This window comes from Sander vitreus, chromosome 2 (assembly GCF_031162955.1).
Source record: "Sander vitreus isolate 19-12246 chromosome 2, sanVit1, whole genome shotgun sequence".
Lineage (NCBI taxonomy): Eukaryota > Metazoa > Chordata > Actinopteri > Perciformes > Percidae > Sander > Sander vitreus.
The window spans coordinates 17,215,692-17,229,302 of record NC_135856.1 but is presented as its reverse complement, the minus strand read 5'-3'; the positions used below and the strand labels follow the sequence as shown (position 1 = coordinate 17,229,302).

The 13,611-nt window shown below is 42.9% G+C and overlaps 1 protein-coding gene across 9 annotated transcripts in view; it reads right to left on the bottom strand.

The window, feature by feature from the left end:
* The window catches only part of nfixa (nuclear factor I/Xa), a 107,822-nt gene that overhangs the window by 20,286 nt on the left and 73,925 nt on the right, over positions 1–13,611 (bottom strand). For all 9 annotated transcript variants that reach the window (XM_078280953.1, XM_078281003.1, XM_078281010.1 and 6 more), the window contains one exon: positions 111–173. In XM_078280953.1, coding sequence (XP_078137079.1) covers positions 111–173 — 63 coding nt within the window. The remainder of the gene's footprint in view (positions 1–110; positions 174–13,611) is intronic.

The window sequence follows — 13,611 nt, the reverse complement described above, 5'->3', positions numbered from 1 at the left end:
GATGGAATCAATTCTAGTATGCTGATTTGACAGTGTTTGGACATGGATCTCTCTGTGTGTGTGTGTGTGTGTGTGTGTGTGTGTGTGTGTGTGTGTGTGTGTGTACCTACCATTGGGCGGTGGTTTGATGTCTGTGTCCCCCTGTTGGCTGGAGCTGTCTGATTGTCCAGATTCTGCACATAAACAGGGACAGGGAGGGGAGAGTAGAGAAAGACAAATGGTTAGGATCTGGTTTGTATGCTAAAAAAAGTAATCAAAAACATACTGGTAAGTGTACAATTGTAAGTGAATCATAGCTATGTAATGTATCCATGCTGCCAAGACCAGGATATTTGAGGTGTTAGAGGCAATAAGAGGGACTTGAAGTATGTGCTGGGGTATGGTATACATCTTGTGAGTGTATGTATGTGTGTGTGTGTGTGTGTGTGTGTGTGTGTGTGTGTGTGTGTGTGTGTGTGTGTGTGAATTCACACATTTTTGTGTGACAGTCTTGTATCTAAGTATGTTCTCTCCCATCTCCCACTGTCCTTCCTGACTTAAGGTGCAATGATCTACAGTGTGCTGCTATGCCATTTAGTATCTAACCACGCAATCATATCCCTTGCCCTAATCCTATTTAATACCTTCTTGCTGGTAGGGATTTAGTCTGCATAAACAGAGCACCTTACACACACACACACACACACACACACACACACACACACACACACACACACACACACACACACCCACCCAACCCTCTCTCTCAAGCTGTTTCTTTCTTTTTTTCTGTTTCATACTTTAAAGGGGAACTATGCAGTTTTTTTTTTAGCTTAATTTACCTTAACTGAACAGCTTTGGAGTCATTGGAATGGTTATATGACTTTTTTAGGTCGCCTGTGAGAGGAAAAACCACCCTTGCAACTTTTGGCTGGCGAGCCGCCGGCCTCAGTGTCAGGAAGTATCACGTGATATCAGGTATCGCCATGTAACAAATTGCTTTAGGCACTGCACACATACACGCCCCCATCCAGGAACCGGCTAGCAAGAACAAGTTAGCGATAGAGTTTTTCACACTATCGTCATGGCTGAGCAGGCAAAAAAGAAGCAGAAAGCTAGGAAAGCATTGTCGGAGGAACAGAGAAAGAGGAAATGGCAGACTGACTGAGCAAGGTTTTACACAGTGTTGCCAAATATCTATTCCGAAGCTGTAGGGGGAGCTCTATAGAGAAACCTGCGAGCAAAAAGCGATAAAACTGCGAAGAAATTGCCAAAACTACATAACATGTTGTAATCCTTGCATGGACACACATGGACACATGGACACACACACACACACACACACACACACACACACACACACACACACACACACACACACACACACACAAAGCTGACCATGCCAGTCTGGCTGGGATTATGTTAAAGTTGAGGCAAAACTCTTCCTCTTGGGATCAAATGACAGCAGAGCAACACAAACACATGCACACATTTTGAATCTGCATAAACACACACCTGTTATGACTGGTCTACGAAAGCACTCACATGTGCAGACACAAACATGCCAATTCTTGGCAACAAAGGGCAACAATTAGACCTGGAGGAGCTGCAGGCTGAAATAGAAGTATGCAATATGAGGTTTTGTAACATGAGTAGCACTGAGAAAAGTTAGTCTAAAGACATTCTTGTCCAGGCTGTAAAATATGCTGTGTGTGTGTGTGTGTGTGTGTGTGTGTGTGTGTGTGTGTGTGTGTGTGTATCTGTGTGTGTGTGTGTGTGTGTGTGTGTGTGTCTGTGTGTGTGTGTGTCTGTGTGTGTCTGTGTGTGTGTGTGTCTGTATAACCCGCTGTATGTATTTCCTCCCCATATCTGTGACCACGTGTCTGGGGGGCCGAATGCTATTGCCCATCCATTCAGGCCTAGCTAGGCTGTCAGCTAGCTAGCAAGCTAGCTAAAGGAGGTGTTTATCTGCAGGCTGTAGGTGATAACAGAGCACACAGACTCATGCCAGCAGCACTTGCCTTGCAGCCACACTAAGCCACAGATTACTGAGCAGAAACAATAACAGACCTGTCTCGCTGCCTACGAAGCACTGCTTATCCACAGAGAGAGGGGCGAGACAGACGAGAGTGAGAATGAAAGAAAGAAAGAGCACAGAAATGAAAGAGAGCTTCTTTTTCCCCTCTCTTCTCTTGCAGAATCTCTCCTCTGTCTCTCACTGGCTGGGTGTAATCCTGGCAGCCATCTTAGAGCTTGGCAGCCATCTTAGCATTGGCGGTAGCGCCACATTCCAGCTAACTGACGGCATTCACTCCAAACATACGAGGCCGTGTACGTACCCAGACACTTTCAAACACACACTCATACGTGGACAAACATTGAGGTACACACTCAGAGTAAACATATATGGCGGCCAATGAAAGCTGTTGAAAAACAACCTGACTTCACTGGACCTTTTGCCGTTGTGTAGTATTTCACCACAGGGCTCTACAATATTGTAAACACTCTATTTCTCGCACCATACATGCCCTGGATAGATACACAGCCACATTACTGTATGTATGTACAATACAGAATGCTCCAGAGACATCTGATAGTCTAATGCGTAAGTTGCAGGGTACACTTTGCAGCCACAAACCTTCACAAGACTTTAAAGGAACGTACTATCACAGATGGAAGTTTAAGATACAAATATCACAAAAGAGTAAAGAAGTCTCAACAAAGTGACTTTAGCCAAGCCTGCTTCTATTAGGTTTGTATTACTCTACTATCATATCTACATTTACTATCTTTCAATACTTTAATGGCCAACATTTATGACAAGTAGACTGTGTTTGTCTGATTGCATCTGTCTGCTGACAAATGCAATGCTGAAGCCATCTAACTTTTACATTTTAGTATATTTACATTAATGTCAGCCCCTCAATCAGTTGATTGTTTGATGCTCAGTTATGTTTACTTTAAATGTGAAGAAGGTTGCAAAACTTAAATCAGTCCTGAGTCTGTTTTAGTATCTGCTAAATCTTACAAAGTTCTACAATATGAAGGGGACAGAAATTAAGCCAGGATATTTTTAAACTAAAATAAGTTCAGGCCTTCTCACAACACCAGATTGACAGCATGGGGCTGCTATCTTACTGATATTTTTATTTGGAAACCTTTCTTTACATACCTTAATAGTATCTACTACTTTGAAATCATGCACTGTATATCTTACGAGTAACAGAGAACAATTGTATTTCAATATGGACATATCACATTTTGGAAAAACCCAGCATTTGGAAACCCTCCCCTTACGGTTTCTTAAATGGCGTATTGTTGGCCTGTCATGACCCCAACATGTTCTGCAGTTGCAGAGGTGTGAAAGACCAAGGAGTGAAAACTGAGACTCATTGTAGATAAGAGACTGTCAGGCAGATATGTGCAGTAGCAGTGACACTGATAGCTGTCCTCAACATCACCCTGAGGCCTCGACGGGCCTAACCACATCAGCTCTCACAGTACGTAAGACAGAAAGATATATGTTGGTTTACGAGTTTTCTGAGCTCAGGCTCCTTAGCCAACTAACACTGTACAAGTTACAACTGTTACAACGCAGCACTACATCATTCATTGTCCAACAGTGCATCATATAGCTGGGTAGAGAAGTGTGGAGGACAGGGGGAGAGGGAGGTAAGACAGAGGTCTGGTTGCTGGTTATCACCACTCTGCCAGCTGCAGCCTACAACAGCAGCCTCAACCCCCTCTCCCACCTCCCCAGCCTCCTCACACATCCAACCCCTTATCTTCCCACCGCAGCCCCCCAAAGCCCTCCCTTCAGCAACCCCAATCATAGTGCTGCAGTCCCCCCTGGATGCCCCTCCACCTCCAGCAACCCCATCTCTAACCTCAAACCTTTGGTGATCCACACCAGTGGATTTTTAAAAACTACACTGATAAAACTGAGTGTACACAGTTTGACCTGATGATGTACATATAGTACAAACAAGAAGCACATGTAGGACTGTTAGGGCTTGACTTAATTTTCTATAACCAACTATGTTTGACAATCGTTGAAAATGAAACTGAATAACCACTGTAACCATCACGTTAGGCTTTTCTCTATTTGGGTCTGATCTGGCACATATGTCATCTACATCAGTCTGTTTCACCTGGTTTTACACAAAGCCCCAGTCCCACATGACACTGGATTGGTAAGACTGACTCTACATGGTTCAGTTTATGAGTCAATCTTGATGTAGCAGTTGGGGCAATGGGTGCCACAGTCATTAGCAGAAACTGAGCTTTCCCCTCGAACTTATTAAAGTCAGATTTAAAGATTTAAACACAATTCATTAACTAACTATTCTGCTTTGTGCTGAATTTCTCATTTGTACTTTTAATGTGAAAACAGCGACCTGCAACATCCTGCAAGTGAGGAAGTGAATTCTCAAAAGGTAAGTAAAAGTAAGACGCACATTTCAACAGATGATCAGTAATAAAAAAAAAAAAAAACTGTAAAGTGATGCTTCTTCACAACTAAATCTTGTTCTGTATTGTAGAGCCAAAGTAAATGAGCTGGTGAAGAGAGTAAGTTCCAGTTCCAGTAAGATGAAAAGAACGAGATAACTTTGGTTGGAGTTGGCAGACCAAACCTGTGCTGATATTGGACCTAAATTTGACATGTAGCAAGAAATATGACTAAATGTTTGCTAACACATTAGCATATGGTAAGTTGATATGTCAAGGCTTGCTGTGGTTGGTTGTCTTGGAGTCTGCTTTCTAACTGTAGTGGTTCTTTGTGGCTGAAGCTTCATGACGGCTAGTGTCATTGGTTGCTGATTACAGAATTTCCCTGCAGGCTCCAGGGCAAATCTCACAACCCTTACCACAATCAACACAACCCGTCATCATGGCCTTGACATATACACTGCTGTAACCTCCATCCCTGTTCTCAACCAACACAGCTACTCATTCTCAAGCCCCACCACATCATCTTCCATTCATTCTCTTCACTACTTTACTCTTTCCCCTGTGATTACCTGATGCACTGTTGATGTCCAGGGTCAGAAAAAACAACCAAATATGTTACCCTGTCTATCAAACCACGCATCCTGCCAAGGAAGCAACCAACCAACCCACCATCCATCTACCAGTTGTGGATTAGTTTTTGGCTCAGTGACCTGTTAGATTGTACTGTTGACCAATTGGTGATAGAGAGTCAGAGAGTGTAGCCAGTCTGTCACTCCGTGTGGTGAGAGCAGAATAAAGCAGTGAACTAAAGCTCACCTGAAAAAAAGACCAGATTAAAAAACACATTCAAACATGCCCTAAAAGAATGGTGCACACAGGCTACAGTAACAGACAAAACAAAAATGCACAAATTACATTTCTCCCAAGTGTTGAAATGTAAGAACTACTGATTACAAACATGGGATAAAACCAGAGTAAAAGTCAAGGTCAAAAATGAAAAGTGGGCTCTGCAGTGGCACACCACTGTTTGACAGAAGCATAAACAGTGCTGGTCATTTGTGAGTCTGTGCAGTACAAGCATGCACACTCCAAATATTAACATACAAACCAATAAGTGAGCTGATCTACTGTAGCCACATTAAACCAGCGTGTGTCCATATGTGCATGCATGTGTGTATGTGTGTGTGTGTGTGTGTGTGTAACTGCATGTACTGTGTGTGCACAGACTGTTTCACAGATTTCCCTCCTTGTTGGAACAAATGTCAACTCGACTCTCCCCCTCTCCTCTCTCCTCCTCCCCAAAACACAGGATAACGCAGTACAGCCTCCCAATTGGGTTTCGCTTAAGAGGTTTATCGGTATGTTGCTAAACATTCTGACCTTTTTTTAATCCTTAATGCGCTTAAAATGTTCCAAACCCTCCTAATCCCCCTGGCTATCCCACACAGATGTTCACTCAGCTCTTTTATTGGACGTTATTTTATTATTATTTTTCTTTTTTATTTATATATATTTTTTCCATTTTAGTCTTTAATTATTTAAGTCTGTGTCATATGAGGGTATATTTCTGTTTCAGTGTTATGAAGTCTTTATCATTGCTACTGTTTAGTGTATGTGTGTGTAGTAATGCTTTTGTCATAAAAGTGTTAACCAGAAGTGTGAATGTGACCTTTTCTAGTGTTTACTCAGTTGGAAGCAAAAACCTTGAAGTTACTTAGAAGTGAAATCTTAAAGAGTCAAAAGAGAATAAAAATGTCAGCGGAAACTGAAACATTCTATGGTGAAATTAGGTATTACGTGTGTATAAAAAACACTGTTTGCATAGTATATAAACTACAGTATTCATGTACAAATCTGTGTATGCACAAACATTTGCATGTACGTATGGATGTATAAATGTATGCATGTATGCACGTGTGTCTGTGTGTATTTGTGTTCCTGTGCCAGCTAGGCAGGCTGTGTGACGAGGTGGTAGAGTAGGGCTCTGTGTGTGTGTGTGTGTGTGTGTGTGTGTGTGTGTGTGTGTGTGTGGAGCAGGTGTGCCTGGCCGCCCTGCGCAGCTTGCTGCCCATCTGTGCTCCCGTCTGTGTGCCGCCTGCGCCCATGCTCTGCCAACAGCTCCACACCACAGCAAGAAGACCCAGGAGAGAGGGATGCTGAGAGATGAGGGGAGGGATGGACAGAAAACAAGAGATGGAGGGGAAGAGGAGAGGCGAGAAGAGAAGTGAGGGGGGATGATGAAGGGAGGAGCAGAGAGAGGAGGGAGCGGGGGATTACAAGGCTGGGAGCATGGAGGATAGGAAACTGAGCAAAAGAAAGTGGGAGAGGGAAATGGAGGGGGTTATGGGTCTAGAGAGTGTGCATGAACTTGCAGGGAATGGATGGAGTGGGTGATAGTAAAAGGGTGCAGTGCTGAGTGGAGGTTTTATGGGGGGTATGTGGCTGGCTGTATGCCCATATATACCCCCTTCTTCTTTATCCCCTTCACTCCTTCCCATTGTTCCTCCCTCTCTCCATTCATCCTCTTATCCTCACCCCACTATCACCTCTTGGCTCCATCAGTGCAGCTTACTGTGGACCTGTGTGAAACAGCTACACAGTATTTTGTAATGCTTCTCCAGCATTGGGTTGGGACCCAACAGTATGGGCCTCCTAAAAATGGGTCCCTAACTGTTTCTCTTTATCCAAAGATATTGGCTTTGTAAAGTCACCAGGGTATTCCCAAGCTGTAACAATATAAGCTAAGCTAATTATTAGGTTGTAAGCCCAGAGGTAGAATCCCCAAAACAGGGTAGATTATATTAAATTGGCCTACCCAATGGCCTATGAAAATCAATTTTTGGGAAATTCCAAGAGTGAAAGCATGAAAACCCAAGTTATACCAATTACACAATTTTAAGTCCTTCATTGCTGTATGTGGTAAAAAAGGCACATAAAAGCAATTTAGAATTTTGTTAAAAGTAAAAGTAAAGATATATTCTGCATATCAAGGGTGAACTCATTCACTTGTGGCATTTAAAGTACATCAAATGCCCACCCAGAGGGTTGTGAAATGACATCCCATGAGAGTTATGAACTGAAGTACAGGATGTTTGAATCTACTGTCATATGTATCTGCGTCTTATGTATGTGTAAAACTCATTGCTGTATGCTGGATTTGTCGATGGGTTCTTCTAACTTCGGCTCTCTGTGCCAATGACATCAACATCGGTAAAGGTTTGATAGTCAACTCCCACAATTCAATTAATTTAATTTTATTATTATTCTTTAACAAGGTGCTCCCAAAAGCCAGTTTATCAAGGCTTAACATATTGTTTTCATTTATGTTGCCCTCCTCTACCATTTTAATGCATTAAGCTGAAAATGAGTTACAGACTTAGTATCCACACATGTGCCATGGCTTTCCTTAAATCAGAAACAATGCATTGTATTAACATTTCCAGTAATTAGGACCTTGTCAGCTTGTTCTAGGTTACGTCTATTGAAAGAAATATAATTGCAGATGAAGTGAAGAATAAAATAGCATCAGAAGAATTATTTTTGTCTGGACAGGGGAAAGTTTGATTCTGATGCACATCACATCCATACATCAGACACCGAGGACAGTGACAAAGCACCTGTATTTATAAAGATTTTGGTGTATGACTGAACTTGAATATGCATCTGGAACCCTGGTTATTCCCTGTTTGGTGGCAGTAAGTCAATTTACACACAAAGGTTGTAAGTGTAAGAACTCAAGAAGCTTATCCGAAGTGTATCCAAAGACTGTAAAAGAGTGTAAAATAAAAGCAAACCTGGAATTCTTTCAATAGTAACTTTTGTTAGACAGGCAATCCGGTTATCATCACATTGGTTACTGTGATCATTGCTATGCAATGCAGTAACAGAGGCCTCCAACAGAACTCTGAATCATAATTAATATTGATAGTCGAGTGTAAATTGGATTCTGTGTATGGAGTCATGCTGACAAGACTTGCTTTTGGACAGCCGCTCAAAGTCCTGAAGGACCGCTAGGGCTCGAGGAGCAAACATCCTACTTAAACAGACACAAGAAGACACACAGACACACACACACACACACACACACACACACACACACACACACACACACACACACACACACACACACACACACACACACACACACACACACACACACACACACACGACACAGAAATGTACTCCTCCAGCTGACACGCATCAGAGAGAGAAAGCACACAAGGCTCTGATATGAAGTGTGCCTGACTTAGTTGATTAAATATGAATATATAAATCTCTTTAAAGCGTGAAGAATTTGTCTAAAAACTAACACTAACATGTAATGATGTGAATGTATTCAAAAGAACACGTTGTACCTACGCTGACTTGATGTGTTCAGCATATGTGTATACATTTGTGTTTACTGTATATGAGTATGAGCATTTTGCATTCATGTGCGTCTAAGCTGCTTCATTAGCAGAGCCCGAGTGTACTGCATGTGTGTGTGTGTGTCTGAGGCTGGGGGCCCCCAGCACGGTTCACGACCCAGCCTAACAGAGTGTGAACATCCCCCTGCTGAGCTGATACTGATATAACTGTCCTGTAAGTGGTGTTGACACCAGCATTATTACCCTGTCAACCTCCATCTCTACTCAGCTTAAAGACGTCAACCACCGTGGGGGCCCGAGTGCGTTAAGGACCAGTGTCTCTGCATAGCTCTGCTCCAGCCCAAATAAATACAGCTGCACAAAGGCCGGAAAGGGAAAGAGATGGGGAACACTGGGGAGCGAGAAGGAAGGAGGAAAGAAGGTGGGGGGGGGGATACAAACATCACACACACACACACACACACACACACACACACACACACACACACACAGAATGGGTGGCTGCAGCAGGAGGTTATCACCACCAGGTGGCATTTTCCTGGCACATAGAGAGCATGGTGAAATGCAAATAAAGCAACAAGGCCTTGGGCCAGGTTTCTTAGCTAGCTCAGACTTCACTCTGTAGACTGTAGTGAGAAGCAGGCCAGAAACCGAGAAAAAGGGAGACAAAGAGATGAAAAAAAGAGATAGATGTGAAAAAAAATCAAAGTGAAATATGGAGCCGTGAATATTATGGAGATGTGAGTATGAGCTTATCCCTTCTTTATTTTGCCCTTAGATAGCAAGATCGAACACATAGCGAGCACACTATCGTGTTTAAATAAAGTGTTTCAAATCAAAATGCCTTACACTTTCCAACATCAGGAGCTGAACACTGTTAGACAAAGAGGGAGGACGTGCAGCGCAAGAAAAAGATATGTAAGCTGGGGGAATGTAGATTTGCAAGAGAACAGAGCACGGTCAGAAAATAAAAAAATAAAAACTAAATACATAGCACTGTGACAGAATGCATATTTGCAGCAGAAGAGAAAAGCAATAAAAGAATGACAAACATTTGCAGAAAGAAAGCAGGGAGAAAATACATTACAAGGGAGGCTCACAGAATGTATAGGGGTCAGCAGAGTATGAAAATAAGCCATGACTAAACTGTACAACATTGCTTTACTTTGGGTTTAGATAGTTGGAGTAAAGTTAACCAGTAGACTTCAGAGCAGTTGAGTGCAGCTTTGAAAAAAAAAAAGCTGGAAATGTCACAGTGAAAGTATAGCACAGAGCTGAATATAGAGCTGGATATAGTGCGAGGGAAGGCCTGTGTTGAGACTTGGATTTCTCCTCCCTCAGTCCTTCTTCCTGCTGGCCCAGATACACACTGTGGGTCTTTGTGCTGAGGCTGTTACACACACTTCCTGTCTGGCCAGCAGAAGGGTGCTTTAAGGTAAGCCTCTCCCATGTTCTAGTGCTGGAGCTGTCTTTCTCTTCCACTCTCTTCCTGTATCATACTTCATATTTCCCTTTGTCTGTATTCATCTGGTTACAACACATCATTCAATCTTTTTAAATAAAAAATGTCTTGACCACTTGCTTTCTTCCCACATCCTTCCCTATTTAACATTATGTATTTGTTTTGAGTGTTATTTTTTACAAGCCTCCTACACTGGTTCTCTTTTCCTCACGTTTATAGCCCAAGTGCTTTGCAATTCTTTGCAAGATACATAAAAGAAAGTGAATTACACTAATAGAAGGCTGATGCACTTGCACAGCCAAGGACACATCGATAAGAGTGAGAAAACATCCTCAACACACACACACACACACACCCACAAAGTGATTCTGAGCAAGGTTGCCAACTCCTCCAAAAGCACCACTGAGATAACAGTGATAACAAACATTGTTCCTGCTGCCAAGTCTTTTTCTCCCGAGGAACACTTCAATGAAAATTCAGAGCAAATGTGCCACTTTAAGAACATAACAATACGTCAATAAGTCAGCTGGGTGAATATGCTGCACAGGAAAGCAAGAGACCCAATTACATAGGATCTCTTAAGTCCTTTGCTCATGAGAAATGCAATGATGAAAGTAAAGAGAGAATCCATCCATTTGAATGCATTTGAAAATAATGATTGTTCTGTTGGGAATGCATACAAGTCATAATCTAAATTATTTCTGTTGGAAAGGATTTTTCAATATAATAAGAATGAACTCATACATTATAAAAATTGCGACAATGTAATTTCAATAAAGTATCCACAGTGACACACACTGTTATATACAGTAGGGGTTGGACACAGTTGCTCCCTTTTGGGTTGTACACATACAGTGCAGCACTCAGTGGGCTGGACACTGACACAATATGTGTCTCACTGGGAAGTGTGAACAATCCAAGGGACTCAATCTTGTCAATATGTGCCAAGCTGACAGAGGGATGGTGGGAGGCTGAAAGAAAGAGGGCTGGGTGGGGGGGGGGAATCAAAAGAAAAGGAGGAGCAGGGATGCTAGCAGGAGAGGAGGAAAGGAGCTGTTGGCAAGTAGACAAGTTGAGTGAAAACAGTGAAGGATATGAAGGCTGTGTATATTATATTGTGTATATACTGTATATATATAGAGAGAAAACTCTAGGAGAGCAACATGATCAAAGAGGTCATGCTGTCCCGTTAAAACACACACACACACACACACACACACACACACACACACACACACACACACACACACACAGAGGAGCGGAAGGACATGGAGCTAGTGCTGCCAAGCAGTGGTCACCTTTGACCCTTTGGCACTGTAGCTGGAGAAGATGCCAGCCAGACAGCTCAACGCAGGAAGTAGAGCAAACCGTGTGTTTGAATGTGTGTGTTCGTACACAGGGGTGTGGACACACACTGGCCAATCACAGCCATGAAGTCAGATCGTATGAGCCAATGAAAGTAAAGTTTGACAAGGCTGACAAGGGTTGATGTTCGCTCATTTTGTGCCATGTTAATATGCATTCGTGTTAGGGGTTGTGTGCATTTGTACCAGTGTGTTGGTGCGTATACTCTTGTCTGAGTGTTGCTACGCAGACTGAGGCTTAAAAACCAAGTAGAAAGAATGTGGGAGGGCAGCGGAAGAGAAGAAGCAAGGGAGAGGAGAGGAGTTGGCAGGGAAATGGCAGAGGAGACTGTGAACTTGTGCCCTTGAGGTCCAGGTCTCAGGAGCTTAACTGCCATCTTATCAAGTCTGGCTCATGGTGCACACACTCCAATCACACAATATACTGTATGTAAGAAATGAAAGAGTGCTAAAAAAAGACATGACATGTCACTTGGTTATGTTCACACACATTCTCTCACACACACACACACACACACAAACACACACACACACACACACACACACACACACACACACACACACACACACACACACACACACACACACTCTCGAGGCACTCTTTGTCCATTGTACGGCCTGGTGAGGGCAGATGGAGAGAGTGGTGAGGGGCAAAGGGTGAGGTCATGTGAGGGAGCTGGAGCCAGGCGCGACAGCCAGCCTGAAGTCAACCCAGTAGTCAGTATCACCAATGGGTGACCCTGTGAGGATGTGCTTGTGTTTCTTTGGATGTGATCTTTGATGCAGCTGAGGGTCACAAGCACAGATAAAACGGAGGATTCTAAGCAGAACATTCAACCAGGAAATCCGTAACTGCATCACCCAAACACAGGTGAGCCCATAAATACCATTAAAAAAGATGTATGAACAAAATCACTTCAGGTGTGTGTGTGTGTGTGTGTGTGTGTGTGTGTGTGTGTGTGTGTGTGTGTGTAAATATGAATATTAATCTTCATTTAAAAAAAAACTTCTTAGACACACGTCTTAACATGTTCAACGTGCATCTAATGTACAAACATGACACTCACACACATGCATACCGACACTTGCTAAGTAGTAATAGGGTAAAAGAGAGGATTACTACTTGAGGAGGGGGCAGATGGTCAAAAAATCTACAATGCATAGAGAAAAAGTCACTCTACAGGGAAAAGTAAAAAACAATGCACAGACAATGTCAACAAGCTATCCAACAAATGGCGATGGTGGGAACCCTCACAGCTAAGACAGTGCCGAACAGCTTGGAGTCTGGACAAAAAAAGTGATGGCAACACTGACAAATAGATAAACTAATCAGGATGTCGATGTACAGTTAATCAGACCACGATCTGTCTGGTGGTGTAGGAACTCAGTGGGGAGCTGCATCGCTGCCACATAAGGTCACGGCGTGTGTGTGAGAGAAAGAGATTTAGTGATTGAGAGAAAGACAGAGAAATTAAGAAGGTGAGGTGCGTGTTTATGATCAGTAAATGTATATGTACACACACAAATCATCTTCTCAAAACCTTTTGCCATCCTCATTCGCTGTCCCCAGAAAAGAGCACTCCATCTAGGCAGGGGACCTGCATGCGACTCCAATGCTTCTGCCAGACAACAGAGGCCTACAGTCTTTTTTCAGAGTTTGGACCACAGACAAAGCACGTGTGTACCCACAGAGAACAAGTCACTAACACACCACACACTGAACATTTGTATGTGTGGGTGTCTATCCTCATTTTGTCTGCCCTATTCAGCAATTTCTTTTTGTGTCTTTCCTTTTTCTCTTGTTGTCCAACTACACCTCAGTCTTTCCACCAGAGACCAGATAGACATTCATCTATTGATTAATCTTGCTGTGCGTATGTTTGTGTGTGAATGAGTGTTTATATAAGAATCACATCCCCCCCCCCACCACCTCACAGCGCTTAGCCTGTAAGCCCATCCCGCTTAATGTCTCCTCACTAATTCTAAT